The sequence below is a fragment of the Vicugna pacos genome, chromosome 10, assembly GCF_048564905.1.
Source record: "Vicugna pacos chromosome 10, VicPac4, whole genome shotgun sequence".
NCBI lineage: Eukaryota > Metazoa > Chordata > Mammalia > Artiodactyla > Camelidae > Vicugna > Vicugna pacos.
The window spans coordinates 61,090,534-61,115,874 of record NC_132996.1 but is presented as its reverse complement, the minus strand read 5'-3'; the positions used below and the strand labels follow the sequence as shown (position 1 = coordinate 61,115,874).

Below are 25,341 nucleotides of genomic sequence, written 5' to 3'. Positions count from 1 at the left end.
CTTTCTCTAGCCGTTGAAAAGACTGCTGTAACTCTCAGGAGAGGCCATGCCACGCCCATCCTGAGTCCTGTGGACTGTGAGAACTTTAAATTTCAGATCTAGAATCTCCCTCAGAAGAACATCCAGGCCTGTAGGTCACCCTGTCTGCAACTGCGTTATTTAGTCTTATTAAAAAAGGACTCCTGGTTTGGAAAAGTCTCTCTAACAGAGTCGGCAAACCCCTGCCTGCACCACCTCCTTCTCCTGAGTCGAAGCTTCACTTCCACTCATGATAAACACACAGGAAGTGGTGAGTTTAAGTAGGATTTTATTTACAGGGACACTCAATTATAGATAAGGCGTGTTCTAGGACACACATTCCTTCCCTGAAACTACTTGGTTTCAGGTTTTTTGTCTCCGGCTTCAAGCTTGAGACTCTCAGGGGGCTGGCGATAGGCAGGGAAAGCCTCCCATGGGCTGTTCAGATCAAACTTGCGGAACTCTTGGGCCAATTCCACTGGTTCAGCCACCACCCGCTTCACCTCATCATCATAGCGTAACTGCAGAAGAAAAAGGCAGGCTTAAGTACTGAGGAAGGCCTTGTTACAGATATTAAGGCCCACTTTCCCAAAGCCATGGATGACTTCTTCAGCCCTTTTACTTCTCTGCCCTTGACTCCTGTCCTGGCCTCTTTAAGTCTCCATCCTCATCTGTTACTCATCAGGTCACATCCCAACCACAGCTTAAAATGGCCTCTACATCATGCCCTGTTATCACCCAGTCAGGCCTCCCTCCATGCCCACCATCCCCAATTCATGAACTCTGAGCTCCTTTTCCATCAGAAATGACTTTGCTCACCCACCTACATACTTATAAGGTGATGGGAAGCACCTGCTCAGGATTAGGGAGCAATCAGTAGCTGAAAAGAGTAAACCTAAACTGCAAGCACTCAAGTTCAGGCCCTGTGGCCTTGGCATTATCACTGCCCAGATGCAAGGTGGTAATTCTGGCGTGGCTTTTCTTGTTATTGGAGGATCAGCTGCATAAGGTAAGGACAATAAGGTGCTGGGAGTGCGACCATGGTAAACACACACAAAACAGGAACATCTGGGTACTGAAGAGAAGGGCTGGCCTGACACTATCTCAACATTTCTAAGAAGTTACTTTGCTACAAAATCACATGTGTATATATACAATACACCATCTTCCTGCTAATAAACAACCTACAACATGTTGCAGTGGTAGAGTAAAGCACTGAATTCTTCATAGGGTTTTTGTAGGCACATGTTACTGGTCCTGCCTCTGGCCATTCTCAAGGGTTGAACATTTAGTGTCGTGCCTTCTCAGAGATCCAGGGCAGGGTAAAATGATACTGATTCAGATCTGAGGACAGACTAAGTGTGTCCTGAAGATTGCCTTGCTCATTAAAGTGACTGCAAAAATAATGGCTAACATCAATTGAGCATCTACAATACACCAGCTTTGCACATACATCAGTTAGCTTACCACAAATCTACTAATTAAGTACTATTATTGTTCCCATTTTGCAGATGAGAAGATTGTCAGAATGAAGCTAGGATTTGAATCCAGTACCAGTGCTCTTAAACCACCTCAATCCACAGACTGTAATTTCTGCCCAAGATCCCTACCAGTCCCTCCCTGAGATGGCTGCCCATTCCAAGGCTCCTACCTCAACATAGCCAGACAGGGGGAAGTCTTTCCGGAAAGGATGTCCCTCAAAGCCATAGTCTGTTAGGATCCTTCTTAGGTCAGGGTGGTTAGCAAAGAAGACTCCAAACATGTCCCAGATCTAGAAAACAAAGGCGCTAAGCCAACCAGCCACCACAGCCAACAAAGGGGTGAGGGCTGCAGTGTATCCACTAGTTTCTATCAGTTCTGCAACTCAGGCCCAGAGGCAGGGTCCACCACGTCCAACAACTCACCTCCCTCTCATACCAGTTGGCTGCCTTGTACACAGACACAGAAGACTCTATGGGCGTCAGCTCATCCGTATAGGTTTTCACACGGATCCGTGAGTTGAAGCGAAGAGACAAGAGGTTGTAAACAATCTAGGGAGAATGGAAGGAACTGGAGGACCAAGGTGACCACAGGTTGAGGGGTCTGAGACGGAAGTCCCTGAGTGGGAGCATAACAATGAGGATACGGGGTGGGTTAACCTGCCTGCCTTTGAACCTGCCTTCTGTCTGGAAGTTCAAAACCTCCAGATGCTCCTATACTTACAACCACTTCCAAAGGCCTAAGCCAACTATAGCTCAGCATGTCAGCATGCTTGTCTTTGCTCATGCTATTGGATGTCTCCGACCCGCCCTCCCTCACTGGGCTAATTCCTGGTCTCCTGGTTATCCATTAAGATTCAGCACAGACTTCCTCTCTCCCTTCAAAAAAGCCTATTAGACAGGGCTAAGTGCTCCCCCTGCATTCTTAAAGCATCTCTCCAACATCCCATAAATCATGTCACTATGGTAAACTGTTTTATATGTCCCTCTTCCTCATTAGCGTGTGGGGGACTCTTGGAGGGCAGGCATTGTGTGTTATTTCTCTCTTGATCCCAGAATCTGGCAAAAAGTAGATAGCCAGTAAATATCAATAGTTAAAGTATTGAGAACTATTCATCTACCCGTACTACCTCATTTAATCCTCACAACCACTGTGTGAGATAGGGACAATTTTATACTTACTTTGCACATAAAACTAAAGCCCTGAAAGATCAAACAAAATGTCTGAAGTCACGGAGCTTTTTAATGGCAAAGTTAGAATTCACACTCAAGGTCTACTTGATTCTGAGGCCCTGGTTTAACTGCTGTGTTGTATTGTTTGACCTGAACTGAAACTAAGGACGCTGTGGTTCTCATAGGTAGCTGCCACCCTAAAACAGTTCTGTCCCCTTTCCTTACTTTACTTTCCAAATCTCAAATCTCCTGACCGACCTCAAAACGGTTCTGCCGGGTGGGGACATCCACTGCTGTCAAGTCAGCCAAGGATTTGAATTGTGCGTTGATGTGATCCCTGAGGAAAGTCAGCACTGGGATGACTCCATCAGGATGGATACAGATCTCTAACTCATTGAAGCAGGACACCTGCGGACATGGAAAAGGAGAGGCAAGGTAACAAAGCTACAGAGGGAGCAGCAAACTTCAGGGGGAGTCTCCTGGTTTAAGACAGAGAAAGAAAACCAAGTTGGGATGGAGGAGTCTGTGGTTTCTTTGATTCCAGACTGCCCACTCCCACATGCCCTGAGAACATGGTTCTTTCTTGACCCAAACAAGAGTAGTGAATATTACCTGAACTTGTTGGACATACTTGGGCAGGATTTCAGCCACATACTCTCCAAAAGCTGAGAGCTGCTTGTGGACCACATCATTCCGTGGTCTGACAGTGGCTGGAAGGAGAAAGCATACATAAGAAAGGAACGTAGAAGGCAGCAGCCAGCCCTGCATTCAGTCTCTTGGGCTTGTATGGGGTGTTGTCTCCCAGTCAGGACTCCCTCCAGAACCTTGAGAAAGGTGAAGGTGGAAGGTTCCTTTTCCAGGGAACAGGAAGTGATGAAAACGTCAGGAAAATGCCACCTACACAGTCCAAAAAGGCTCACCTTATTACTGCAGCTGTGGTGTCTACCTCTTCTCAGAACTACCTCGTGGTTCTTTCTTCACAATGCCTGCATTTCTGCTAAAGCAGCGTTTGCCTCAGCTCTCTTACCAGAGTAGGAGCTCTTTAAGGGTGAGAAGTAGAATTTAGGCTTCTCTGTATCTCTCAGCCTCTGGCTCAGAGCAAGTTCTCAAGCTAAGACTTCAGAGCTGAAGAGCCCTCATTGATTATGTAGTTGAAATCTTTTTTATTTATTTACTGCACAGATGATGAAATTGAGGCCCAGAAAGGGGGAAATGCCAGGTCGCATGACTCCCAGTCGTCCTGTGTTGACTGTAACTTATCCCTGTATGCTTATCCGTGCAACATTAAATCGCTGAGCAACCACACATCATAGCTGCAGAGTTAAGTTTTTTGCTGCCTTTGGCAGCAGGCAGGACTGCTCTGTCACTCATTAGTGCTGTGATCCTGGGCAGGTTACTTCTCTGGATTGTTTCCTGATCTATGGTAGAAAAGCATAACACTGCCTGTCTCCTAAGAATGTTGTGAGGATTAGATAAGATCATTCATTAATCGCTTTGCAAGGTGCCTGGCACACAATGAGCACTCAGTTAACGTAAGCTACTATTTTAACAGTGCTCTGACAACCAAAGGTTAAGTTTCCTGATCTCAAGGAGCTGACAGTTTAATCAGGGAAAAAAAAAAAAAAAGATCATGGAAATTGACAAGGAGCAACAGGGCCATAACACAGAGGCCTAAGAGCATAGGGAGGGCCCGATTCTGCCTGCAGAGTGAGGGCCATTGCAATCAGCTCTCCAGAGACAAGCAATGATTTGCCAGGAGGACGCAGAGAAGGGCAGCCCAGGACAAGGGCAAATATCTGACAAAGGTAATTAAGGGGGGCCCCGCCTGTAGTCCCGAGAAGGGCCCGACCCTCACATACTCACGGCGCGTGTCGGCCGCAGTGCTTTCCCGCCTCACCGGCAGCAACAGCACCGAGGGTCGCGCGGCCACTGCATAGGAAGATAGAGACACTGAAGCCCAGAGGGAGGCCTGAGGGGCTCCCTGCTCTGGACGCGTCGCCGCTCCCGCCCCGGGCCTCAGCCGGCTGCCCCCAGCTCACCCCTGGCCAGCGCCGCGGACCCCGCAAGCCCCCGCCACCAGCCCCTTGCCGCCGCAGCCGCCATGATCGCCGGATGCAGACCAGGCGGCCGAGGCCAATCCCGCAGGACACGGAGCCCCAAGGGCAGGGACCGGAAGGGGAAGTGTGCATAGGATCTCCTTCCGGGCGGACGAGGGGCCGGAAGCAGAGGTTCCGGGTTCCGGGCTTCGGAATGAAAGGAGGGAAGGCAGGTGAGAAAGCGAAGCCAGTAGGTGGGGAAATCATGAGGTGAATGTGTCCTTAGTTTAGTGTGACAGAGGCTGGAGAGAAGGCGAGGATCCTAAAGAACTGGACTGGTGAGAGGAGGAGAAGCGGCGAGAGTTATGGGTTCCAAATTCCACACCCCTCCCCCGCTCCCTAGGCTAAGCTTTTGATGAGGGCCAGCGGGCATGGCTAGGGGGAGGGGGATAGAAGAACGGTTTCCCTGGCGACTGTCTCCCAGGCGACTCCAAGTGGAGCAGGGACACTGCACGTGGCGATGTGCCTCCTGGGGGGTGGTCCCATGCTCCGGATGGCAGGGCTCCGTCTCGAGTTCTGGGATGAAGCCTTGGAGAGTCATTAGGGCGAGCGGGGAAATGCCGGGGAGAGGCTCAGAAAAGAGTAAATGTGGGGCTGATAGATGTACCAGGCCAAGAGTCGAATTGGAAGGTCTGGGGAAGAGGGGATATGGTCACAAGGACGCAGGGGACTTTTTGTCGCGTTCTGCTGTCCCGGGCCTCTCTAGTTTTATGCCCAGTAGCTATTTGGTTAGTAAGTCTTTTTGCCAGGCTTTTAAAAGCATAGGCTTCCTCCAACCCCTTGCTTTCATGTGTTGACCTAAATACCAAGCCTTTTGTTACACCATGCAAAGGAGTATTCCATGTTTTCTCAGGGAAGCACCCAGAGTAGGAAATTTGGATTTCATTAGGAATGGGCAGTCACTGCAGGAGAATGAACCCAGCTTTGGTTGAAGGAGAACATCAGATGTCATTAGCAGGGCCGGGACTGAGGCTAATCTGGGCCCACTGTGCCCTCGCTTTTCTCCTCTCCCTCCCTGAACTGGACATTTAGATTCATATACTGTGGCTGTGGATTCCTTAAGTTACTCAGAGTGGTGGTGTTTTGCAGACAGCTGGCAGAGAGAGAAGTTGGCTACTACCATGGAATCACCAGAGGAGCCTGGAGCATCTATGGATGAGAACTACTTTGTGAATTACACTTTCAAAGATCGGTCACACTCAGGCCGTGTGGCTCAGGGCATCATGAAACTGTGTCTGGAGGAAGAGCTCTTTGCTGACGTCACTATTTCAGTGGAAGGCCGGGAGTTTCAGCTCCACCGATTGGTCCTCTCAGCTCAGAGCTGCTTCTTCCGGTCCATGTTCACTTCCAACCTGAAGGAGGCCCACAACCGGGTAATTGTGCTGCAGGATGTCAGCGAGTCTGTTTTCCAGCTCCTGGTTGATTATATCTACCATGGGACTGTGAAACTTCGAGCTGAGGAGCTGCAGGAAATTTATGAGGTGTCAGACATGTATCAGCTGACATCTCTCTTTGAGGAATGTTCTCGGTTTTTGGCCCGCACAGTGCAAGTGGGCAACTGCCTTCAGGTGATGTGGCTGGCAGATCGGCACAGTGATCCTGAGCTCTACACAGCTGCCAAGCACTGTGCCAAGGCCCACCTGGCTCAGCTACAGAGCACAGAAGAATTTCTCCACTTGCCCCACCATCTACTCACTGATATCATCTCGGGTAAGTTGGGGGTGGGGCACATCATAACCCACCACACAGGTATGATGTTCAGAGAACATTCTAGTTCAAGAGAAGGGTACCCTCAGGCTTCCTGGCATTAATTTACAGTATTATTCTTGATAGGAATTTAGATGCCTTCAGAGACAGAGTCCCTTCCAGAGGAACAAGCCAGGAAAATAAAAGAAACAGCACTTCACAATATATACAAATGTTGACTCAAAAACAAACAAACAAAAAAAGTGGAGTAGGGGAGGGTATAGCTCAAGTGGTAAAGTGCATGCTTAGCATGCTCAAGGTCCTGGGTTCAATCCTCAGTACCTCGTCTAGAAATAAATAAATAAATAAATAAAACCCAGTTACCTCCCTTCCTCCCCCCAAAATAAAAATTTTTAATTAAAAAAAAAATTGTGACTGTGTGGTGATGGATGCTAACTAAATTAAAAAAAAAAAGCAGCACTTAGCCACAAAAGGAAGTGAGGAGCTATCTGTATACTCTAATCTCTTTTGTGCATAAGTGTTCTCATCCATGTGCTTTGCATGTACTTGTGGGACTAGTTACCTAAATAAATTGGCAGTGAGTCGGGATCACTAAATAAGCTTTTCAAGTGATTGGCCAACTTTAGGTAACAAGTGAGGTATAACCATACTTGAAGTGTGAGCTCTGTAGCCTAATAGATTGCTTCCATGGCAAATGAGATCATATCAAGCCATCCATTCTAATTAAAATAAGGCAATTTTAGGTTAATTTCTCACACATACATATACATACATGGTTGTAGTCTAACAAAGGGTTTCACATTTTAAAAGCCACTGGTTCTAAATTTCCCTTCTGGATCATTATCTTGCCATTGACCATGCCTTTCCTCTGGCTCTTGCAGATGGAGTTCCATGTTCCCAGAACCCAACAGAGGCGATAGAAGCCTGGATCAATTTTAACAAAGAAGAAAGAGAGGCTTTTTCAGAGTCACTCAGAAGTAGCTTGAAGGTAAGGCAGATTTCTTTAGGGTTGGGACACTATAATATCCATGCATTCCAGCCATCTATTGGCCTGGCCTCTTTGATGGTTAGTGAGTAAGTCTTTGGATTAAGTTGATAAGAGCTGGGGAGGAGGATGTGTAGTTGAGTCCAGAAGCACCAGCCTCTGGGCTCCAAAATTCCCTGAGAAAATTACTTTCATCATTGCTTTAACAATCCGAAGCACTCGCTCATGATAGTTTTAAAAAAGCTGGAAGAATGAATGTAACAGATTCTCTGTCCCAGCATAAGGTGCCTGAAAATGACTGGAGTGATTGGAGGAGAGTCAGGATGACATTCAGTTACTAGAGGGGAGTAGGTTAGAGCAAAATACAAGTGTGTGGTCCAGGACCTTAAGGATATGCGTCTCAGCTGAGCCTTAGCCTAGAACTGATAGATACCATTTATAACTTTAATTTCACCAATAGGAAATTGGGGAGAATGTACACATTTACCTGATCGGGAAAGAGTCATCTCGTACCCACTCGTTGGCTGTGTCCTTACATTGTGCAGAAGATGACTCCATCAGTGTAAGTGGCCAAAACAGCTTGTGCCACCAGATCACTGCAGCCTGCAAGCATGGCGGAGACTTGTACGTGGTGGGAGGGTCCATCCCAAGGCGCATGTGGAAGTGCAACAATGCCACCGTGGACTGGGAGTGGTGTGCGCCTTTGCCCCGAGACCGGCTCCAGCATACCCTGGTGTCTGTGCCCGGGAAGGATGCCATATATTCATTAGGTGGCAAGACACTGCAGGATACCCTCTCCAATGCAGTTATCTATTATCGGGTAGGTGATAACGTTTGGACTGAGACAACCCAGCTAGAGGTGGCTGTGTCCGGGGCCGCTGGTGCCAACCTCAATGGGATCATCTACCTACTTGGGGGGGAGGAGAATGACCTGGACTTCTTTACCAAACCATCCCGACTCATCCAGTGCTTTGACACAGAGACAGACAAGTGTCATGTGAAACCCTACGTGCTGCCCTTCGCTGGCCGCATGCACGCAGCTGTGCATAAGGATCTGGTGTTCATCGTGGCTGAAGGGGACTCCCTGGTGTGCTACAATCCCCTGCTAGACAGCTTTACCCGGCTTTGCCTTCCTGAGGCCTGGAGCTCTGCCCCATCCCTCTGGAAGATCGCCAGCTGTAATGGGAGCATCTATGTTTTTCGAGACCGATATAAAAAGGGGGATGCCAACACCTACAAGCTTGACCCTGCCACTTCAGCTGTGACTGTCACCAGAGGCATTAAGGTGCTGCTTACCAATTTGCAGTTTGTGTTGGCCTAAGGCTGTGAGAAGAGCAGCTGACTTTGATGCTCCCTTTTTCCAGCACCTACCCATCCAAACTCGAAGTCCCCAGGGTCCAGATTTGGGTACTATGTTATTTTTTGGCACATGTTAGAAAGGCAGCGCCTCAGCCCTTCCCTGAGCCCATAAGAGTGTTCCGTTAGGGGCTTTTTAGACTGCTGCTGCTCTGCTGGCTGCTTGAACTGAGAGTAGGCCAGCCCATTCTCTGCCATCCGCTTGTAACCCTGTGCCTCACTACAGACTGCTTAGAGCAAGCCTCTTCTCCAGCCCTGGGCACAGCCTCATCTCTTTACCGGATCACTGTTAAGTAGAAGCACTCCTGATCCCAGGACAGAAGGAAAAATGCCCAATCTACCTTCTTTTTCTTTTTCCTGCAGCCTGCAAAGTGGCTAGTTGGTAATTTTTCCACAAAGAATTAGGTGTTAGAATTCTCCTTCAGGCTTTGGTTGGGAGAATGGACTAAGCTGAAGGTGTCCTTCACCAGCAAGAGGCAACCATAGAATTCAGGATGTACCATCTATTGCTTTCTCATCAATGTGTCAGGAAATATATACTTTGGTTTTATTTTTTGGCTTATTCCAAGGTGTAAGCCAGAAAGAAGTAGAAAAGATTATTTCTGATTAATAGCAGAAACTTTTTTCAAACTCAAATAGGTCTCTACTCTTTTAAAAGCTCTAAGCTAAGTCAAGAGCTAGGAACTGTTCATACAAATAAAAGTTTTTGAAGGGATATGATATGTGTGTCTGTTTTGAATTCTGAAGGGGTCACTTCCTAAGGGAAACTAATTTCATACCCACACATTTCTCAGTCAGTCACAATACTGAATCCCATACTCCCTTTTCTACATACAGGATCGATGCTCCAAAAGTGAGGAGAGCCCCAGAGGGCCAATGAATCAGGATTCTGACAGTGGCAAAGAGCCAAAGCTGAGTATTTCTCTTCTCTTTTCCTAGTGTTAAATGTCTGAGTTATGGGGCTAAAAATCATTAGGCACAATATCAGGTGCACAACAGATTTTTTTGACATTTGAAAATAAGAAGCCATCATCCCTGTCCCGTATCTCCATAACCTGTGAAAAGGAGTCATGCTAAATCTTTCTAGCCATTCAATGGTGTTATTTCAGGAAAAAACAAGACAAAGGGGGCAAAATTAACCATTACTTAGCACATTTCTGTTACGTCCAGTCTGGGCTTAAGCCCCTTTGGTCCTGTTAAACATTTTCATTCTGCAGCAAGCAGGGTTGTCTTGAGTTCTTTCTAATGCATGTACTTCACGTCTGTGATGTATGACGAGTCTCATCTTTTGCTGCTCCTGCAGTAATCACCTTGTGGAACTCTTTGAGAACTTCTACCTGGCCGGGTCTGATGTAGATGTGTGACCGGATCCTGGTGAGGGCTCTTACAGCCTCGTCTGGAGTCCAACTATATGCCTGAAGTACAGGGTTGGGAATTCAGAAAGAAAAGAGGAGATGTTAGGGTGTCCTTAACCTAATAGCAAGTGCTAAAGGGCTCTCAGAATTTCATTTTTTTAAAAAATTCCATTTTGAGGGGAGTTAAAAGCCATGCCCCACATATTATAAATGGAAGAACACTTTAACCCCCTCAACCAGTCCCACAATTGTGTGCAATAGGCTGGGTGTCGGGGGACATAAGTCAGTCTTTCCACCTAATTGTTGCTCTGCCAAACCTTGGAAATACAAGGCTGAACACGTGAAGCTGAGATCCTAAACTCAAGGGGGCGTAGGCCTACTGGATGTCCTCCCTGAGCTAGGCTGTTGGTTACAAGAGTTTCCTGGAAAGAGTGCACGGTCAGTGTTTTTCTGCAGCTTGTCACTGTGGCTAGAAAAACAGTATTTTTAAAATTTAACTAGGAGAGTTCTCTTTGTGTCCTCACGTTACTTATTGGTTTATAACTCAGAACCAACAAAATACAGATTTTTAGCCTGCTGGCTAAATTCTCACTTGGTCCAAAATATCTCCTGACACCCTGTTTCTAGCAAACAGCATCCTGATAACCAAAACTTTAGTATTGTTAAATCATATACTCACCAGTCCACAGTGACACAAGGCCAGACTGGTTATCTTTATATTTCCTTTTTCCTCAGACTATCTACCTGATTTAGTAAATGTTCTGCAGGGGCCACACAGGTAACAAGAATGAGTCAAGCTGGGGGGGGTGTAACAGGAATCGATGGGACTAGAGAGTACTGGCTTCTTAATGTCTTTAAAAGCATCCCACCTGCCGATTCTAACAAACTGATAGGCAAAATTTTGTTGGATCCTTTGTTTCTAGAAACTAATGTGCAGAACTTTACTCTGAAATACTTAAATGTGCATCCCATAGAGCTGTAAGTGATCAGCACTATCATCTACAGTTCTAGATTTCTGAAATAAGATTTATAGCAAGTGTTTCCAGACTTTTGCTGATATTAACATCCTTCACAACACCATTTTTTGAGTGCCTACTCTAGGTCAGTGCTTGCCATACTTTCTCATTCAAGCTTCATAACAGATTTAGTTTGAGGAAACTGAGCCTCAGAGAGGGCAAGCCACTTTTGCCTAAGGTCACACAGCCGGCAGGTGGCAAAGCCAGAGGTCAGCCTGTCTGCAAAGTTCAGATACTTTCCACCTCCCAACAGCCTGAAATTGGGAACATGGTTCTTTCTAGCAAGGCCTGCCAATAGACTGCTCCTGAAGTTCTGGAAATCTGTTGTAAAAGGGACCAGTCCAGAAGGACCTTTCCTACCTGAATCAGATATGCTGCCACCATAGTGGCACTTCTGGAACGCCCAGCTTTACAATGCACATAGACAGATTGGCCTAGCGACTGGTACTTGAGAGCAAACTGGACTCCTTTCTGGAGGTTAGCCAAGGTTGGGACTCCAGTCATGTCCACTGTGCTGAGCCGCAGCTGCTCGACTCCTACTTTCTTCCACTCCTGGAACCAAATCCACCAGCACAGAAAACAAAATGAAAAAAGCTTGGTGTGAGTAGCAGGAAGGTGGGCTCCCAAGAGGCAACAAAGCAACAAGGATGCTTCACTGTTAACTACAGTGTGAATATACTGTTTACTGTTTTCTTAAAAAGAGATTTACAGAAATGTCTTTCAAATGGTTGACCTACATGGTTGGTCTTTCATCACACAACAGCAATGCTGCTGAGTTAGAATTGTCCAAGATTTAAAGTGTTCTTAAAGTACCATATGGGTATTTGAATCTTTAGCTGCGAAATATGAGCTGTATAAAATTCATCTGCAATAGTTGTATAACTTTTTGCATAATCTTGGTGCCTGTGCAGTGATCCAGCTGCAGTTTTGCTACTAAGTTTTGCAAGAGCTTTCTGTTTCTCTTGCCATAAGACTTCTTTTTACGACTTTTTTTTAAGAGAGTATGTGGTAGAAGATAGCACGAATTCATTTTAAAATTAAAATAACTGCACCTACTTTCATTATTGCAATATTATCACTTAGAAGGAAGAAAAGAATAAACAGGAGGAATAAGGCCTCTGGAAAACTGGACAACTTTTTTTTTTTATTTGCCTCAAAACTTCAGATAGGCTCTAACTACCCTTATTAATCTCTTTAGCAAACAACAGACTTAATGACTCTGAATGAAGATCAATATTTTTTACAGCTCATGAAATTAACAGAAAACAGCAATATTTGGCAGCAGGTGGCTTATGCATCAATTACATCAAAAACACCCGGAGAGCCTGCTAAATATTCAGATTTCTGGGCCCCATTGTAGAGTTCTTGAGCCAGAATCTCTAGGGGTTGTACCTAGGAATCTGCTATTTCAACAAGACTGCCAGATAACTCTTAGGCACATTAAAATGTGAGAACCACTGCCTTGGATACTTCTTTTCTCTAGGCTAGTGAGATAAGATAGCCACTTAGAAATGTCAGTGCTTCCCACCCAGAGATAGACTACTTTCTGTGACTCCTCTTGTTCCACAGGACTGACCACATTCAGGAACATTTACTGTTATGGCTAATAACTTCTGAGGTCTTGTGGCAAAGTACTGTGGGAAATCCAAGGAACTGTTATCCATTCTTTGAAAATGTATGCCATCACTGATCAATATATTTTAAATGTGAGTCACAAATATTTTTAAGGTTTCAAAAAAAAATCTATGGGTTGAAATAACTGCATGTTCATTATGCTCTATCAGTAAACAAGAAAGATAGTTGCGTAGTGCTAATAGAAGTCAAAAACCATAAAGATAGGGCAACATCTAATAACCATTTTGAAGAGTTCCACAAACAAGCATTCACATTTAATGAAAATTAATTTTTAGGCCTGAGCTGTGTTTACGACAGGGCTTTGGAGTTCCACTATCATCTCTAACACATGAATAAAAATTCCCTCAACTCAAAGCCACATGAGTCCTATGCAGTTTTTCCCGCGGGTGATTTTATGATCAGTTTACGGGGGATAAGGGGTAGCTTTTCTTTTTACAGTTTATAGCTGCCTTCATCTTGAGTACCTAACACAGCGTCTGATCCATACTTAGTGCTCAGTAAGTGTTGAATGAATGAAAGTAAGCCATAGAAAAGTTCTTTCAGTTCTGGTTACTGATTTGAGTTACCGAAATCAAGAATACATTTGTGCGAGAGGGTTATAGTTCAGTGGTAGAGTGCATGCTTAGCGTGCATGAGGTCCTGTTCAATCCCCAGTACCGCCATTAAAAAGTAAAGAATACATTTGTGCACAAAGGAGTAATCAGATTTTGTCAGCTCTACTTTTAAATGTCTTTCACATCAGTTTCTATTTCAAAATTAGGTTTCTACCTCCAGCCAAAGCCATTTAAGCTTAGAGGCCCAGATCCTCTTCCAGAAGAGGCAAAAAAAAAAAAGCCTGGGACACCTGTCTCTGGGGCAAGGTCACCTACAGCACTCCTCCCCCAACCTCCCCCAGGTTCAGGGTGGTGGGCGAGGCCGACGGAGGCCTCTGCCCCAGCTCCTCCCAGGAACTCCGGCGCCTTACCTTTGAGGAGTTGCACAGGAACCTCGTCTCGTACTCCTCGTTCATGGTAATCACCCCGCGCACGTTCTCGTCCTGTACCAGCTGCCGAGGCAAAGAGGGGGCTCAGAGAGGGCCGCAGAGGCCCGGGCGGCGGTCGTCCGGCTCCCAGCCCCGGCGCGGCCCGGCCTCCCGTCCCGGCTCACCCGGCGCGTCATGTTCCGCAGCGGCAGCGCGCCCAGCAGCACGGTCGAGTCGATGCGGTTGTACCAGTCGCGGTGCGCGCGGCCCGGCATCTTCCCGCGAAACACCGTGTACAGCAGCGTCGGGTAGAAGAGCACCCGGGCCAGGCCGGCCTCCAGCAACGTGCCGGCCGCCATCCCGCCCCACCTGGCCCGGCGCAGCGGCGACCTGCCCACCCGCGGGCTCGCGGTGAGCGGCCGCGGAGAGGACAGAGAGGGCGACGAGGCCGAGGGCTGAGGGTAGTCGGCAGCCTCCCGTTGAGGCGACGCGGTCGGCGCGGGCCTCTCGGGCGCCGAGTCCTCGGGCCTGGCCCCCAGGGACACCTCGGGACTGCCTGGGCGCCCGGGGTCCGGCACCATGGGCCAGGGGGAGGGGCCGCCGGCCTCGGGGGAGGGACCACGGCTTCCTGGGCGGGAAACTGGGACCCCGGCCAAGGGAGGGCGCGTCTGGGGCCCGAGGCTGTGAGTCTACCGCTAGTGAAACTGACCCCTGCCTGTGGCCGGTGACCCCCCTCCCAAGGGAGGGGTCTGTGAGTCCAGGTGAGGGTGGCTCTGACCCCTGCGTGTGGAACTGTGACCCTGGCCGAGGGAGGCAGGGCCCAATGGCCAGTGGGCCTGTAACCCCAAATCCCCTCCGGTGGGAGGGGACTGTGACCCCAGGAGAGGGTCACCCCCAGGTGAGGTGTGACCGCACCAAAAGGGAAACAGGACCAGGAAGAGACTCGAGGCTTAGGGTAGAGCCTTAAACGGGAGAGTGGAAGGGACTTTGAGCTCTCAAGTAGAGGCGCTTGGTGGAGAGGGCTGGACCAACATTGGACCTGGGTTCATCTGACCTTTCCCAACCTACTCCCCAACTGCCTGAATTCATGGCTCCCTCCTCGTGACCTAACTGCAGTATATGTATATTATGAAAAAAAAATATATATCTGTACTATTTATGAAAATATATCCGTATTAAGAAAAATATTATGATTGATAGGCTTAAATATAAAACCCAGACCTACAAAGAGATAAATGGAATGGTGTAATGCTGATTGTTTACATTTAAATAGCTATCTGAAACTTGCACCTGGTGCTTTTTAAAAAGGTCTCTCTTCTTATGAGTAATACATACTTGTAACAACTGGAAAATACAGGAAGTAGAATTTAATCACCCATAATCCTACCATTTCAAATACATTTTTTTTTCTTCTCCAATTTTCTTTTCTATGTGTACCATTAAGTTAAAGTTTTTTAGGGGGAAGGATATAGCTTAAGTGGTAGAGCCCATGCTTAGCATATACAAGGTCCTGGGTTCAATCCCCAGTAGAATAAATAACTGAACCTAATTACCTCCCCTACCAAAAAAAGAATGTTTTTATAATAGTTTCATTGAGATATAATTCACATACCATACAGTTCACCTATTTAAAATGTACAGTTCATTGTTTTCTAGGATATTTGCAGTTGTACAACCATCACCACAATCAGTTCTAGGACATATTCATCATCCCCCAAAGAAACTCTATACCCATTAGTAGTCACTCCCTGTCTCCCCTCAACCCACCAGGCCTAGGAAACCATTAATTTACTTTCTGTTTCTATAGTTTGGCCTATTCTGATCATTTCAAATAAATGGAATCATACTATATCCTTTCAGTCTGGCTTCTTTAAATTAGCATAATGTTTGCAAGGTTCATCCATGTTATAGCATGTATCAGTACTCTTTCTTTTTATTACCAAATAATATTCCATAATATGGATAGACCACATTTTATTTCTCCATTTATCAATTGATAGACTTGGGTTATTTCCACATTTTGGCTATTTTGGATAATGTCTGTGTTAACATTCGTATACAAGTTTTTGTGTAGACATAATGTTTTCTATTTTAGGGGGAAGTAAGTTAGATTTATTTGTTTTTATTTTAACAGAAGTACTGGGGATTGAACCTAGGACCCCAAGCATGCTAAGCTCACGCTCTACCATTGAGCTATATCCTCCTCCAACATATGTTTTCATTTCTCTTGGATATTTATCTAAGAGTGGAATTTTGGGTTCATATGATAGTGCTGTGTGGTTTATGTGCACCACTTAAAAAAATTGTACTCATGTTAGTAAAATTTTGTATCACAATTTTTTTAAATGTGCCATAAGCACTTTCTGTATTATTATTATTATTGTCTTTATCATTTATAATAAACCTAATTACTATGCCACAATGTGATTGTTGTATTATTAGACATTCAGGATATTTCCGAATTTTTATTAGAAAGTATTTCCATCATTAAAACTTTTTCTATATTTAGAATTCCTATATTAGGATAGGTTCCTAAAAGTGGAATTACTGTGTCAAAGGATATTTTACAATTTTTGCTTTATATGAGGTGTATAACCTGAAAAGTTCCATCCTAAACCCCAAGCCCACTCTTCAGAAATACAGATTTTTATAAACATTTTATAAAAATATTTTATAAATATTTTTTCAACATTTCACGATGAACACTTTCATAATAAAATGAAAACCTGAAAACCTGAATAAATTGAACAGGGAAATCCCATGTAAATTCTACAATTAACATTTTATTGTTTGTTTTATCATGTTCATCCTATTTTTTGATACATTTAAAAAATACGTTATTTTATAAAAATTGGCTATTCTCTATTTACTGTTCTATAACCTGCTTTTTCACTCAACATTATTTATAAGTATTATACCATGTCAGTATAGGTAAATGTACAATTATTCTTTTCAAAGAGGAACAACACAGTATTCCAATATATGGATTTCTACTCAATTAAAAATAATAAATGAGTGTCCTCTATACTCCAGACAATATGCTAGCACTTGGTGTATATCAGTGAACAGTATCAATGAAGATATCTGTCCTCTCTTGCCTTTTCTATATGAACTGTACTGTGGAGTAACCAAATTCCTCCAGCTTGTGTGGGAAAGTTCTTTACAGCAGACTTCCTGTTAATAAATGTGGAAGGAATAATAAAATTAGAAACTCAGTATTTTGCATTTCAGCCAATAAATATGGAAAGAATGACAGAATTAGAAACATAGCATTTTGGAATCCCTAGTGAAATAATTCATCCAGTCCATTGGGTCATCAATGTCTAAAAGCCTTAGATAAGGATATGACATGAACTTCACCATGGAGGGATCAGGCTGAGGCCACAAATCTCCGTATTTCTGAAAGCAGGACAACCCAACATCACAGACTCCCAAATGTGATGCAGTGTAATGCTCACAGCACCAACCTCAAAAAATCAAACCTGAATTTAACCAGGTCTGTAAGAGCTAACTTTCATTTATAGGAGATACAGGCAATAGAGGGGTAAGTTAAATGTCATCATGGTGGAGCAACAGACAAATCCAGAATGTGGGAGGTTCTACTGAGGCGGGAAGCCCCATAAAAAGACCGGCAGGAGCCCTAGGCAGGTCCGCTGGTCTCCTCCCAGCACCGTCCGGTTCCCTGGCCCAGAGGCTCTATCTCACTTTCTGCCTCTAAAGCGGCTAACTTACACCTAAAATTCTATTGGTTCCCTGAGCTCATTTCTGATTGGTTATTTCCTTCACTCCTGATTGGTTATTATTCTCATTTCTGATTGGTCCACTTCCCTAACTTCTGATTGGTCCACTTGTAGTACTTCATTTGCATGGAGCTCACTCCTGATTGGTTATTTCTCTCACTCCTGATTGGTCTATTTCTACAAAGTTTGTTCCTGGTTAGTCAACTTCTGTTGTACTTTATTTGCACATGATGTTGCAAAGTGTAAAACTGGCAGCCTATAAAAGGCCTATGTAAACCTCCAAACGAGGTCCAGAGTTTGAAGTGCTAACTCCTCTCTGCCTGTTGGCTGGCTTAATAAACCTGAGTTCTCCAACTCTGAGAGTGCTGCTTGGTGTTTCGCCCAGATCTGGGTTGCTGTCACAACTGAGCTGTAACACCGGGCTGTAACACGTTTTTCCGCAGCATTTCAGGAATAACTGACTCAGTTTCTGCAACAAGTCAAAAACATGAAAAAAAAAAAAAAAAAAGAACGAGAGAGTAGCTGCCTCAGGTTAGGAATCCTAGAGACAAGACAAACAGAAGTAAACATGTGAACCGTTTGGATTCTGATTCAAATGAAGCAGCTTTGAAAAGTGATGTTTTGAAATAACTGGAGACGTTTGATTATGGACTGAGATAATACCAAAGAATTATTGTTAATTTTGTTAATGTGGTTGTGGCTTGTTGCTATGTGAGAAATGTCTAAATTTACTTACTACATGCTTACAGAAGTATGTAGAAATAAATGACATACATGGGATTTGCATCAAAATACTGTACAAAGAAATAAAAGCCAAATTAGACAAATATGGCAAAAAATTAATCATTGTTGAATCGGAGTGATGTTCTATGAGAGTTCATTATGCTCTCCTGCCTCCTTTTAAAAAATATTTTCAAAATGGAAGTTAAAAGCAGTATGGTTTTTACCACACAAATGTGTGATTAATAAAAGTGATAAATACAGCAAATAATCTTTTATGACTTTTTCATTAAAGATTCAACCACATTGTTGTGTGCAGGTATTGCTCATTAATTTTTACTGCTCTCTAATAATCCATTATATGATTATACCATCATTTATGTACCCATTCTCCTGTGATGGAAATTTAGGTTAATTTCTGTTTTCATCAATTAAGACTGTATTAGTAAGTGGTTTCACCTTTTATATAGTCAAATTTATTGTTATTCTCTCCACCCTGGCTTTCCTTTTTAATTTCTGCTTAAAATAGTAACACATTCTTGTAATAAAAATGCAAGCACTTCAAAACTGTATAGTGTAAAAAGTGAATGTCTCCTGTAATCTCACCTCCAAGAAAACCACTATTAGAATTAGATGCATATTCCCCCAGGGATTTTTTTGTTTCTTTTTAGAAACTGTCCACCAAAATTCTTTAGCCACTTCTTTTACAATATCTGAGCAGCCATATATTCAATGCCCCTTGGAATGAGGTGGTACACGACTCAGTTATCTCCAATGGAATGGGAGCCAAAGTGATGTATGCAAGCATGAGGACCAGTGGGCCTGGTCCATAAATTCTCCAATCTCTTCTATACCCTTTTTCTCTTCTTGTGGGATGGAATGGTGATGATGTTTTATGTTGGCTGGAATCATTTCAGCAGGAACAAATTATAGATGGCAGAGAGTTCCCATTAATCTGTGTCACAAAAAATTATTTATAGTAGTAACTGGGAACATCTACCCTAATCTGTTAAGGGAGAGAGAAATTAAATTCTGTTTTGTTTCAGCTATTTATTTTAGGTTTAATTATTACAGCAGCTTAACCTATCATAACAAGTGTGTATTAATCAGTTGCAATGTGAAGTCCAACTCTTTTTTTTTTGTTATAGCAATCTATAAATACTATAAAATATGCCATTTTAACCATTTCTAAGTGTAGAGTTCATTGGCATTAAGTACATTCACATTGTTGCACAACCATCATCACCATCCATCTCTAGAACTTTTTACATCTTGCAAAACTGAAATTCTGTACCAATTAAACAGTAAATCCCCATTGCCCTCTCCCCTCAGCTCCTGGAAACTACCATTCTACTTTCTGTTTCTATGAATTTGACACTATATATCTCATATTAGTGGAATTATATAATATTTCTCTTTTTGTGACTGGCTTATTTCACTTAGCACATAATGTCCTAAAAGTTCATCCATGTTGCAGTGTATGTCAGAATTCCCTTCCTTTTTAATGCTGAATAGTATTCCATTATAAGAATATATCACATTTTGTTTGTCCATTCATCCATCGATTGACACTTGGGTTGTGATACCCAACTCTTAACGAGCTTGGGCGAAAAGCATGATTTATTGACTCATATAACAAACCTCAGAAAGGGCAACTGGATGTCAAAGATAAAGGAGATATCATTAAAAAAAAAAAAAGGGCAAGTGGACAAATGGCATCAGACACCAGGGAAACCATGGACTCAAATGCTACCAGGATTTTTTGTCTCTCACCATTTTTTCCCAGGCCCACATATCCGCATATCTGCCTCCTATGTCCTACGAGGAACTACCTCTCTTCCTTAGTTGTTAAAAACAGAAGAATTAAATATATATATATATATAAAATATATGTACACACACAAGCCTTTTTTTCTAATAGCTTTTGATATGCCAATATTTAATTATAACATCATTTCTTTAATTGTTTCCCTATTGGTGGATAGGGAACTCAACTGAGTTAACTTTTTTTTTTCCTAACCAGTAACAAATAGAATTAGTTCCATGAGGGCAGAGACTCTATCTTATTTATACCTGTAACCTTATATGTCCAGCCCAGTGTCTGACATACTTGGCATTCAATCAATTCTAGTAGGCTGAATCAAAGAATGCTGCAGAAAATGCCCTTGGATGTGCTTTACCCACTTGTGCTTCTGAAGGAAACATTTCTAGAAACACAATATCTACATTAAAGGATATGAGCATCTTTTAAAGAGGGTCATGGGGAGTTTTTCACAGCTTTGTTGAGTATAACTGATATTCACTAAACTACATGAATTTAAAGTATACACTTTGACATGTGTATACACTTATCAAATCATGACCACTATGAAAACAATGGAACATTGGAACAATGGAACACCCTAAAATTTTCTCATGTCCCTTCCTTCCACACCTTTTATTCCCTTGCCTCATTCCCTGGCAACTACTGATCCATCATAGATTAATTAACATGTTCTAGAACTTTATATAAATAGATGTGAGACTTTATATTCTAATTTTAATGACTACTGTTAAATTTTCCTCTCATATGGCTATATCTGTATACACTGAATGCCTGTTTCTCACAAATTTATCAACTTTTTTAATTTAATTAATTTATTTCTGACAGTAAAAAGAAGTCCACATTGTTTTAATTAGAGTGTCTTTAATTATTTGTGAGTTAAGTTTGAACATCTTATGTTTATTGGCCATTTGTATTCTTCAGATGAACTCCGTTAATTTCTTTTGCCCATTTATCTGCTGGGTTGTTTGTTGTTATTCTCTCTGGCCATAGAACAGCACAAATTTTAAGTGTATGGCTTGATAAATTTTACATATCTAGACACCCATATGACCTCCGCCCAGAATAAGATATAAAACATTTCAGTACTCTAGAAAGCTCCCTCGTGCTCCCTGCAGTCAATAGTCAGTGCCGTCTCCCTAGCAGAGGCAACCTCTATTCTGACTTTCGTTATTATTTTTGCCTGTTCTCAAACTTCAGTTGAATAGACTTATACAGTATATACTCTTTTTTAATGACTTGTTTTGCTCAATATTATGTCTGTGCAATTCATCCAAATTATTATATACAGTTGCAGTTTGTTCCTTTTCACTGCTATGTAAGTAGTCACTTATAAGTATATTCCATAATTTATTTACCTATCATTTCCAGTTTGGGCTATTATTAATGGAAGTACTACAGACTTTTTTTTTTTTTGGTGGAAATAAATATTCACTTGCGTTGGGAATAGAATTGCTGCATCACAGGGTATAAGTTGATTTACCTCTTTGACTTTAGTAAATAAAGTCAAACAGATCCCTAAAGTGGTTGGATCATTTTCATTCCTATCAACAATATATGAGAGTTCAAAAAAGAGGGATTCACTGCAAATCTCAGTAGGGAAAAGATGGTCTTTTCAAATGGTGCTGAATCAACTGGATATCCACATGAAAGAAAAAGAAAAGAATAGAAACTTGACCCGTATCTCACCCCATACACAAAAATTAGAGATGGATCATAGATCTAAATGTGAAAGATTAAAACAATAAAGGAGAAAATTTTCATGACCTGGGTAAACAAAGATTTCTCAGATAGAACACAGAGATCACCAACCATTAAAATCAAAAGAAGTGATAATACCAAGTGGTGGTAAAGATGCACTGTTAATATTCTAATAAATCTTTTTGAGTTTTGTCCCTCTCAATAAATGCTGTCTAACAAAAGTGGGATCATATTGTACCTATTAATTTGTTACCTGCTTTATTCACTAAGCATGTATCATGAACATTTTCCCACAATTAAATATTTTTCTGCATCATTATTTGAAAATATGTATGATATTCTAGGCTACGGATATATCATACTGCATCAATCTTACCAAATTTTATGCTATTTCAACAATGTTATGATTCATAATACATCAGTACATCTCTGTGCTTATCCTGATTATTTCCTTGAGAAAAGCTCCTGGGGGAAGGAAATAGTGCGTGAGGTCCTGGCTTCCATCCCCAGTACCTTCACCGAAGGGGAAAAAAAAAAAAAAGCTCCTAGAAACATATGTAAATTCTCAAATTCCTCCAGACAGATTATCTGAATTTTATTTCCACCGGCACTTGGAGGAAGCTTGTTTCCTTGCATCCTTATTAAGACTAAAAACAAAAACAAAAACGAAAAACCTTAATTTAGAAGGCAAAAAAATGAAACAGGGAGCTTTTCATACTTGTCTGCATCTCACATCAAAAGCTCTTTTGTATTTGGACTTAGTGTTTTGTCCATGCTGGGGAGCCCTTCGAAGTTAGAAGAATCTATGTTCATCATGTAATTGTTCCTCCACTCCATTTTGGAGAAATGGACTGTGGCCTTCCTCGGTAGCTAGTTGCAAGAGTGACAGCAGTGCTCTGCAAGAAGTGACCCTATGTTAAGAGGAAGATAAAATAGGGAAAGTTTCTGGTTGCCTTTCAAGAAATATCTGTTGAGGGGGGATAGTATAGCTCAGTGGTAGAGTACATGCATGTCTAGCGTGCATGAGGTTCTGGGTTCAATCCCCCGTACCTCCATTAAACAAATGAATCAATAAATAATCTTAAAGTGAGGTTGAGACTGGTAAAAGGTACTTAATAAAAATATTTAAAAAGAATGTATCTGTTGAGTTAGACACTGTGAAAAGCACTGGAGAAACAAGAGGATAGCAAGGCAGGTGTGGTCTCCCCTCTCATATAGCTCATGGCAGGTTGCAGAAAGCTTCTGAAGGCTAAACAATTCATCCTCTTATTTCATACCCAGTACCTAGATATGCCTATTCATGAATTGCACAATATTTATTGATGGGTGAGAGGGATTGGATGAAGGTGGTCAAAAGGAACAAACTTCAGCCATAAGATAAATTAGTACTGGGACTACTCAGCCATAAAAACCGACAACATAATGCCATTTGCAGCAACATGGATGCTCCTAGAGAATGTCATTCTAAGTGAAGTAAGCCAGAAAGAGAAAGAAAAATACCATATGAGATCGCTCATATGTGGAATCTAAAAAACAAAAACAAAAACAAACAAACAAACAAAAACAAAGCATAAATACAGGGCAGAAATAGACTCATGGACAGAGAATACAGACTTGTGGTTACCAGGGGGGTAGAGGGTGGGAAGGGATAGACTGGGATTTCAAAATTGTAGAATAGATAAACAAGATTACACTGTATAGCACAGGGAAATATACACAAAATGTTATGATAAATCACAGAGAAAACAATGTGAAAATGAGTGTGTATATGTCCATGAATGACTGAAAAATTGTGCTGAACACTGGAATTTGACACAACATTGTAAAATGATTATAAATCAATAAAAATGTTAAAAAAAAAGATAAATTAGTACTGGGGATGTAATGTACAATATGATGGCTCTAACATGCTGTATGGTATATTTGAAAGTCATTAAGAGTAGATCTTGAGTTCTTATCACAAGGTAAAAACTTTTTTTCCTTTTTTTGTATCTATATGAGATGATGGATTTTAATTAAACTTATTGTGGTAATCATTTCACAACACGTTAAGTCAAATAAAAAAACCCCAGCGTCTACTGAGTTTCTACATGGTGTTACTCTAGGCTCTGAGGATATAAAACAGACAATATCCCTATCCCCATAGAGTTTACCTTCTGGTGTGGGAAGACTACAAATGAGATAAGTAAAATCAGATGATAGGTGCTTTGCATAAAAGCAAAGAAGGAAGAGGGGACTGGAAACATGGGTGTATGTGTGTGTAATTTTAAATAGAGTGGTCAGGGAAGGCCCAATTGAGAAGGTGACACTTAAGTCAAGACCCGAAGGAGGTGAGGAAGTGAACCACAGGGATATCTGGATGATCCTATGGCACACAGAAGAATGGGACAGATTCTCTGCTTAAAAGATTTTACAGTCTATGGCAGCTGGGAGACTAATATAAAATTACTTGTGGTAATGTATGTGACAATATCGTGTAAACTATAATGGTCTATAAATATGTTTTCAGTAAATTACACATAAAACTATAAACAAGAACAAGATCATATATCAGCATTATAAATGTATATAAAATGATAAACTACACATTACAATTAAGGAATACGATTATGTATAATTTAGGGGCTAATTGTTCCAATCTATATGGAACCAGAAACACTGTTGTTAGGTTCCCCAGCTCCCCTCAAGGGGAAAAAGTGCTTCCAACACATGGGAAAACCCTTGAGGCTTCTGCCTGGGAGTCCACTTATTTTTTGTGGTAAGGTAGGGTATAATCAGTATTTGTGGGTATAAGGATTATTCGCTCTGGGAAGTCAGATGTTACAGAGAAATCATTTGCAAACCCATGAGTTATTTGCATGTTGCTGGGGCCAAAATGTACAAGAACTAAGTTTTCTTTCTCTGCCTGCATTTCATTGTCCCACATGGGGTAGAATAAATGACGGCCTTTGAAACAAACAAACAAACAATTGTACTGTTTGCATTTTACCTGAATCCTGAGATTCCTGGGGAGGAGGTCTTCAGGGACCTAACCTGAGTTATTGAATTTTTTTTTTTTCTGGGAGAAGCAGTTTAGGGCTGGAAAATCAGTCTCTTATGAGCCTTCTGAGCTTCTTGGCGCTGCAAGGATTTTTATAAGGTCGTACATTCACACAGCCGATCATTCTGCTAGAAAGCATTCCCCTAACTGTGAAAGCTTGCAGTAGGCTCACATTCCACATTTCAGCTGAGAAGGAAGGCCTGGATCCTGTTGTTTGTCTGCTGGGGTAGAAAGGAGAAGTGTCATGTGTCCAGCGCTGGCCAAAGACCCATCCCATTCATTCATTCATTCATCAAATATTTTATTTAGCGCATATTCAGGGCCAAGTGAAGTCCTTGCCTACCAGTTCACCCAGAACTCCTGCGGGTGTGGGACACAGAGTCGAGAACTTCAGGTTCTCAGTCCGGGGTCTTCCCACCCTTCTCTCCAGCAGAGCTCCGAGACAAAGAGATGTGCCCCTGCAGCTCCTTGAGCTGAGGGTTCCGCCCTAGGCTCTGGGGATTCCGGCGCGCCTGCTTCTCCACTCCCCAGCCCGAGG

At 42.6% G+C, this 25,341-nt stretch overlaps 3 protein-coding genes across 5 annotated transcripts; 1 reads left to right on the top strand and 2 right to left on the bottom strand.

Moving 5' to 3' along the window:
• Positions 1–290: 290 nt before the first annotated feature.
• NDUFS3 (NADH:ubiquinone oxidoreductase core subunit S3) lies at positions 291–4,864 on the bottom strand. The gene is made up of 7 exons (XM_072969956.1): positions 4,709–4,864; positions 4,533–4,598; positions 3,282–3,379; positions 2,928–3,077; positions 1,923–2,048; positions 1,670–1,789; positions 291–539 (listed from the first exon to the last, which is right to left on the bottom strand). The coding sequence occupies exons 1-7, from the start codon at positions 4,770–4,772 to the stop codon at positions 372–374; spliced, it is 792 nt and encodes a 263-aa protein (XP_072826057.1). The 5' UTR covers positions 4,773–4,864; the 3' UTR covers positions 291–371.
• On the top strand, positions 4,863–9,528 carry KBTBD4 (kelch repeat and BTB domain containing 4). Of its 3 annotated transcripts, none has more exons than XM_006212247.4 (4): positions 4,863–4,938; positions 5,855–6,475; positions 7,354–7,460; positions 7,918–9,528. In XM_006212247.4, the coding sequence occupies exons 1-4, from the start codon at positions 4,920–4,922 to the stop codon at positions 8,776–8,778; spliced, it is 1,608 nt and encodes a 535-aa protein (XP_006212309.3). In that variant the 5' UTR covers positions 4,863–4,919; the 3' UTR covers positions 8,779–9,528. The 3 variants fall into 3 exon arrangements, with proteins under 3 accessions (XP_006212309.3, XP_006212310.1, XP_072826056.1); XM_006212248.3 differs by having other exon boundaries at positions 4,904–5,043; XM_072969955.1 differs by lacking the exon at positions 4,863–4,938 and adding an exon at positions 5,093–5,347.
• A 269-nt stretch (positions 9,529–9,797) lies between these two features.
• Positions 9,798–14,541, bottom strand: PTPMT1 (protein tyrosine phosphatase mitochondrial 1). The gene is made up of 4 exons (XM_031690676.2): positions 13,966–14,541; positions 13,784–13,864; positions 11,545–11,736; positions 9,798–10,228 (listed from the first exon to the last, which is right to left on the bottom strand). The coding sequence occupies exons 1-4, from the start codon at positions 14,359–14,361 to the stop codon at positions 10,070–10,072; spliced, it is 828 nt and encodes a 275-aa protein (XP_031546536.1). The 5' UTR covers positions 14,362–14,541; the 3' UTR covers positions 9,798–10,069.
• Positions 14,542–25,341: the final 10,800 nt, after the last annotated feature.

Excerpts from the sequence above, each read along its gene's own strand:
- NDUFS3 (XM_072969956.1), bottom strand. The coding sequence starts at position 4,772 with ATGGCGGCTGCGGCGGCAAGGGGCTGGTGGCGGGGGCTTGCGGGGTCC. Across the intron at positions 4,599-4,708 it reads GTCCGCGGCGCTGGCCAGGG|TGGCCGCGCGACCCTCGGTG; the intron begins GTGAGCTGGGGG and ends CTTCCTATGCAG. Across the intron at positions 3,078-3,281 it reads AGTATGTCCAACAAGTTCAG|GTGTCCTGCTTCAATGAGTT; the intron begins GTAATATTCACT and ends CCATGTCCGCAG.
- KBTBD4 (XM_072969955.1), top strand. The coding sequence starts at position 5,137 with ATGGCTAGGGGGAGGGGGATAGAAGAACGGTTTCCCTGGCGACTGTCT. Across the intron at positions 5,348-5,854 it reads GGGGAGAGGCTCAGAAAAGA|ACAGCTGGCAGAGAGAGAAG; the intron begins GTAAATGTGGGG and ends GGTGTTTTGCAG. Across the intron at positions 6,476-7,353 it reads ACTCACTGATATCATCTCGG|ATGGAGTTCCATGTTCCCAG; the intron begins GTAAGTTGGGGG and ends TGGCTCTTGCAG.
- PTPMT1 (XM_031690676.2), bottom strand. The coding sequence starts at position 14,361 with ATGGTGCCGGACCCCGGGCGCCCAGGCAGTCCCGAGGTGTCCCTGGGG. Across the intron at positions 13,865-13,965 it reads TGCGGAACATGACGCGCCGG|CTGGTACAGGACGAGAACGT; the intron begins GTGAGCCGGGAC and ends TTGCCTCGGCAG. Across the intron at positions 11,737-13,783 it reads TCCTGTGCAACTCCTCAAAG|GAGTGGAAGAAAGTAGGAGT; the intron begins GTAAGGCGCCGG and ends ATTTGGTTCCAG.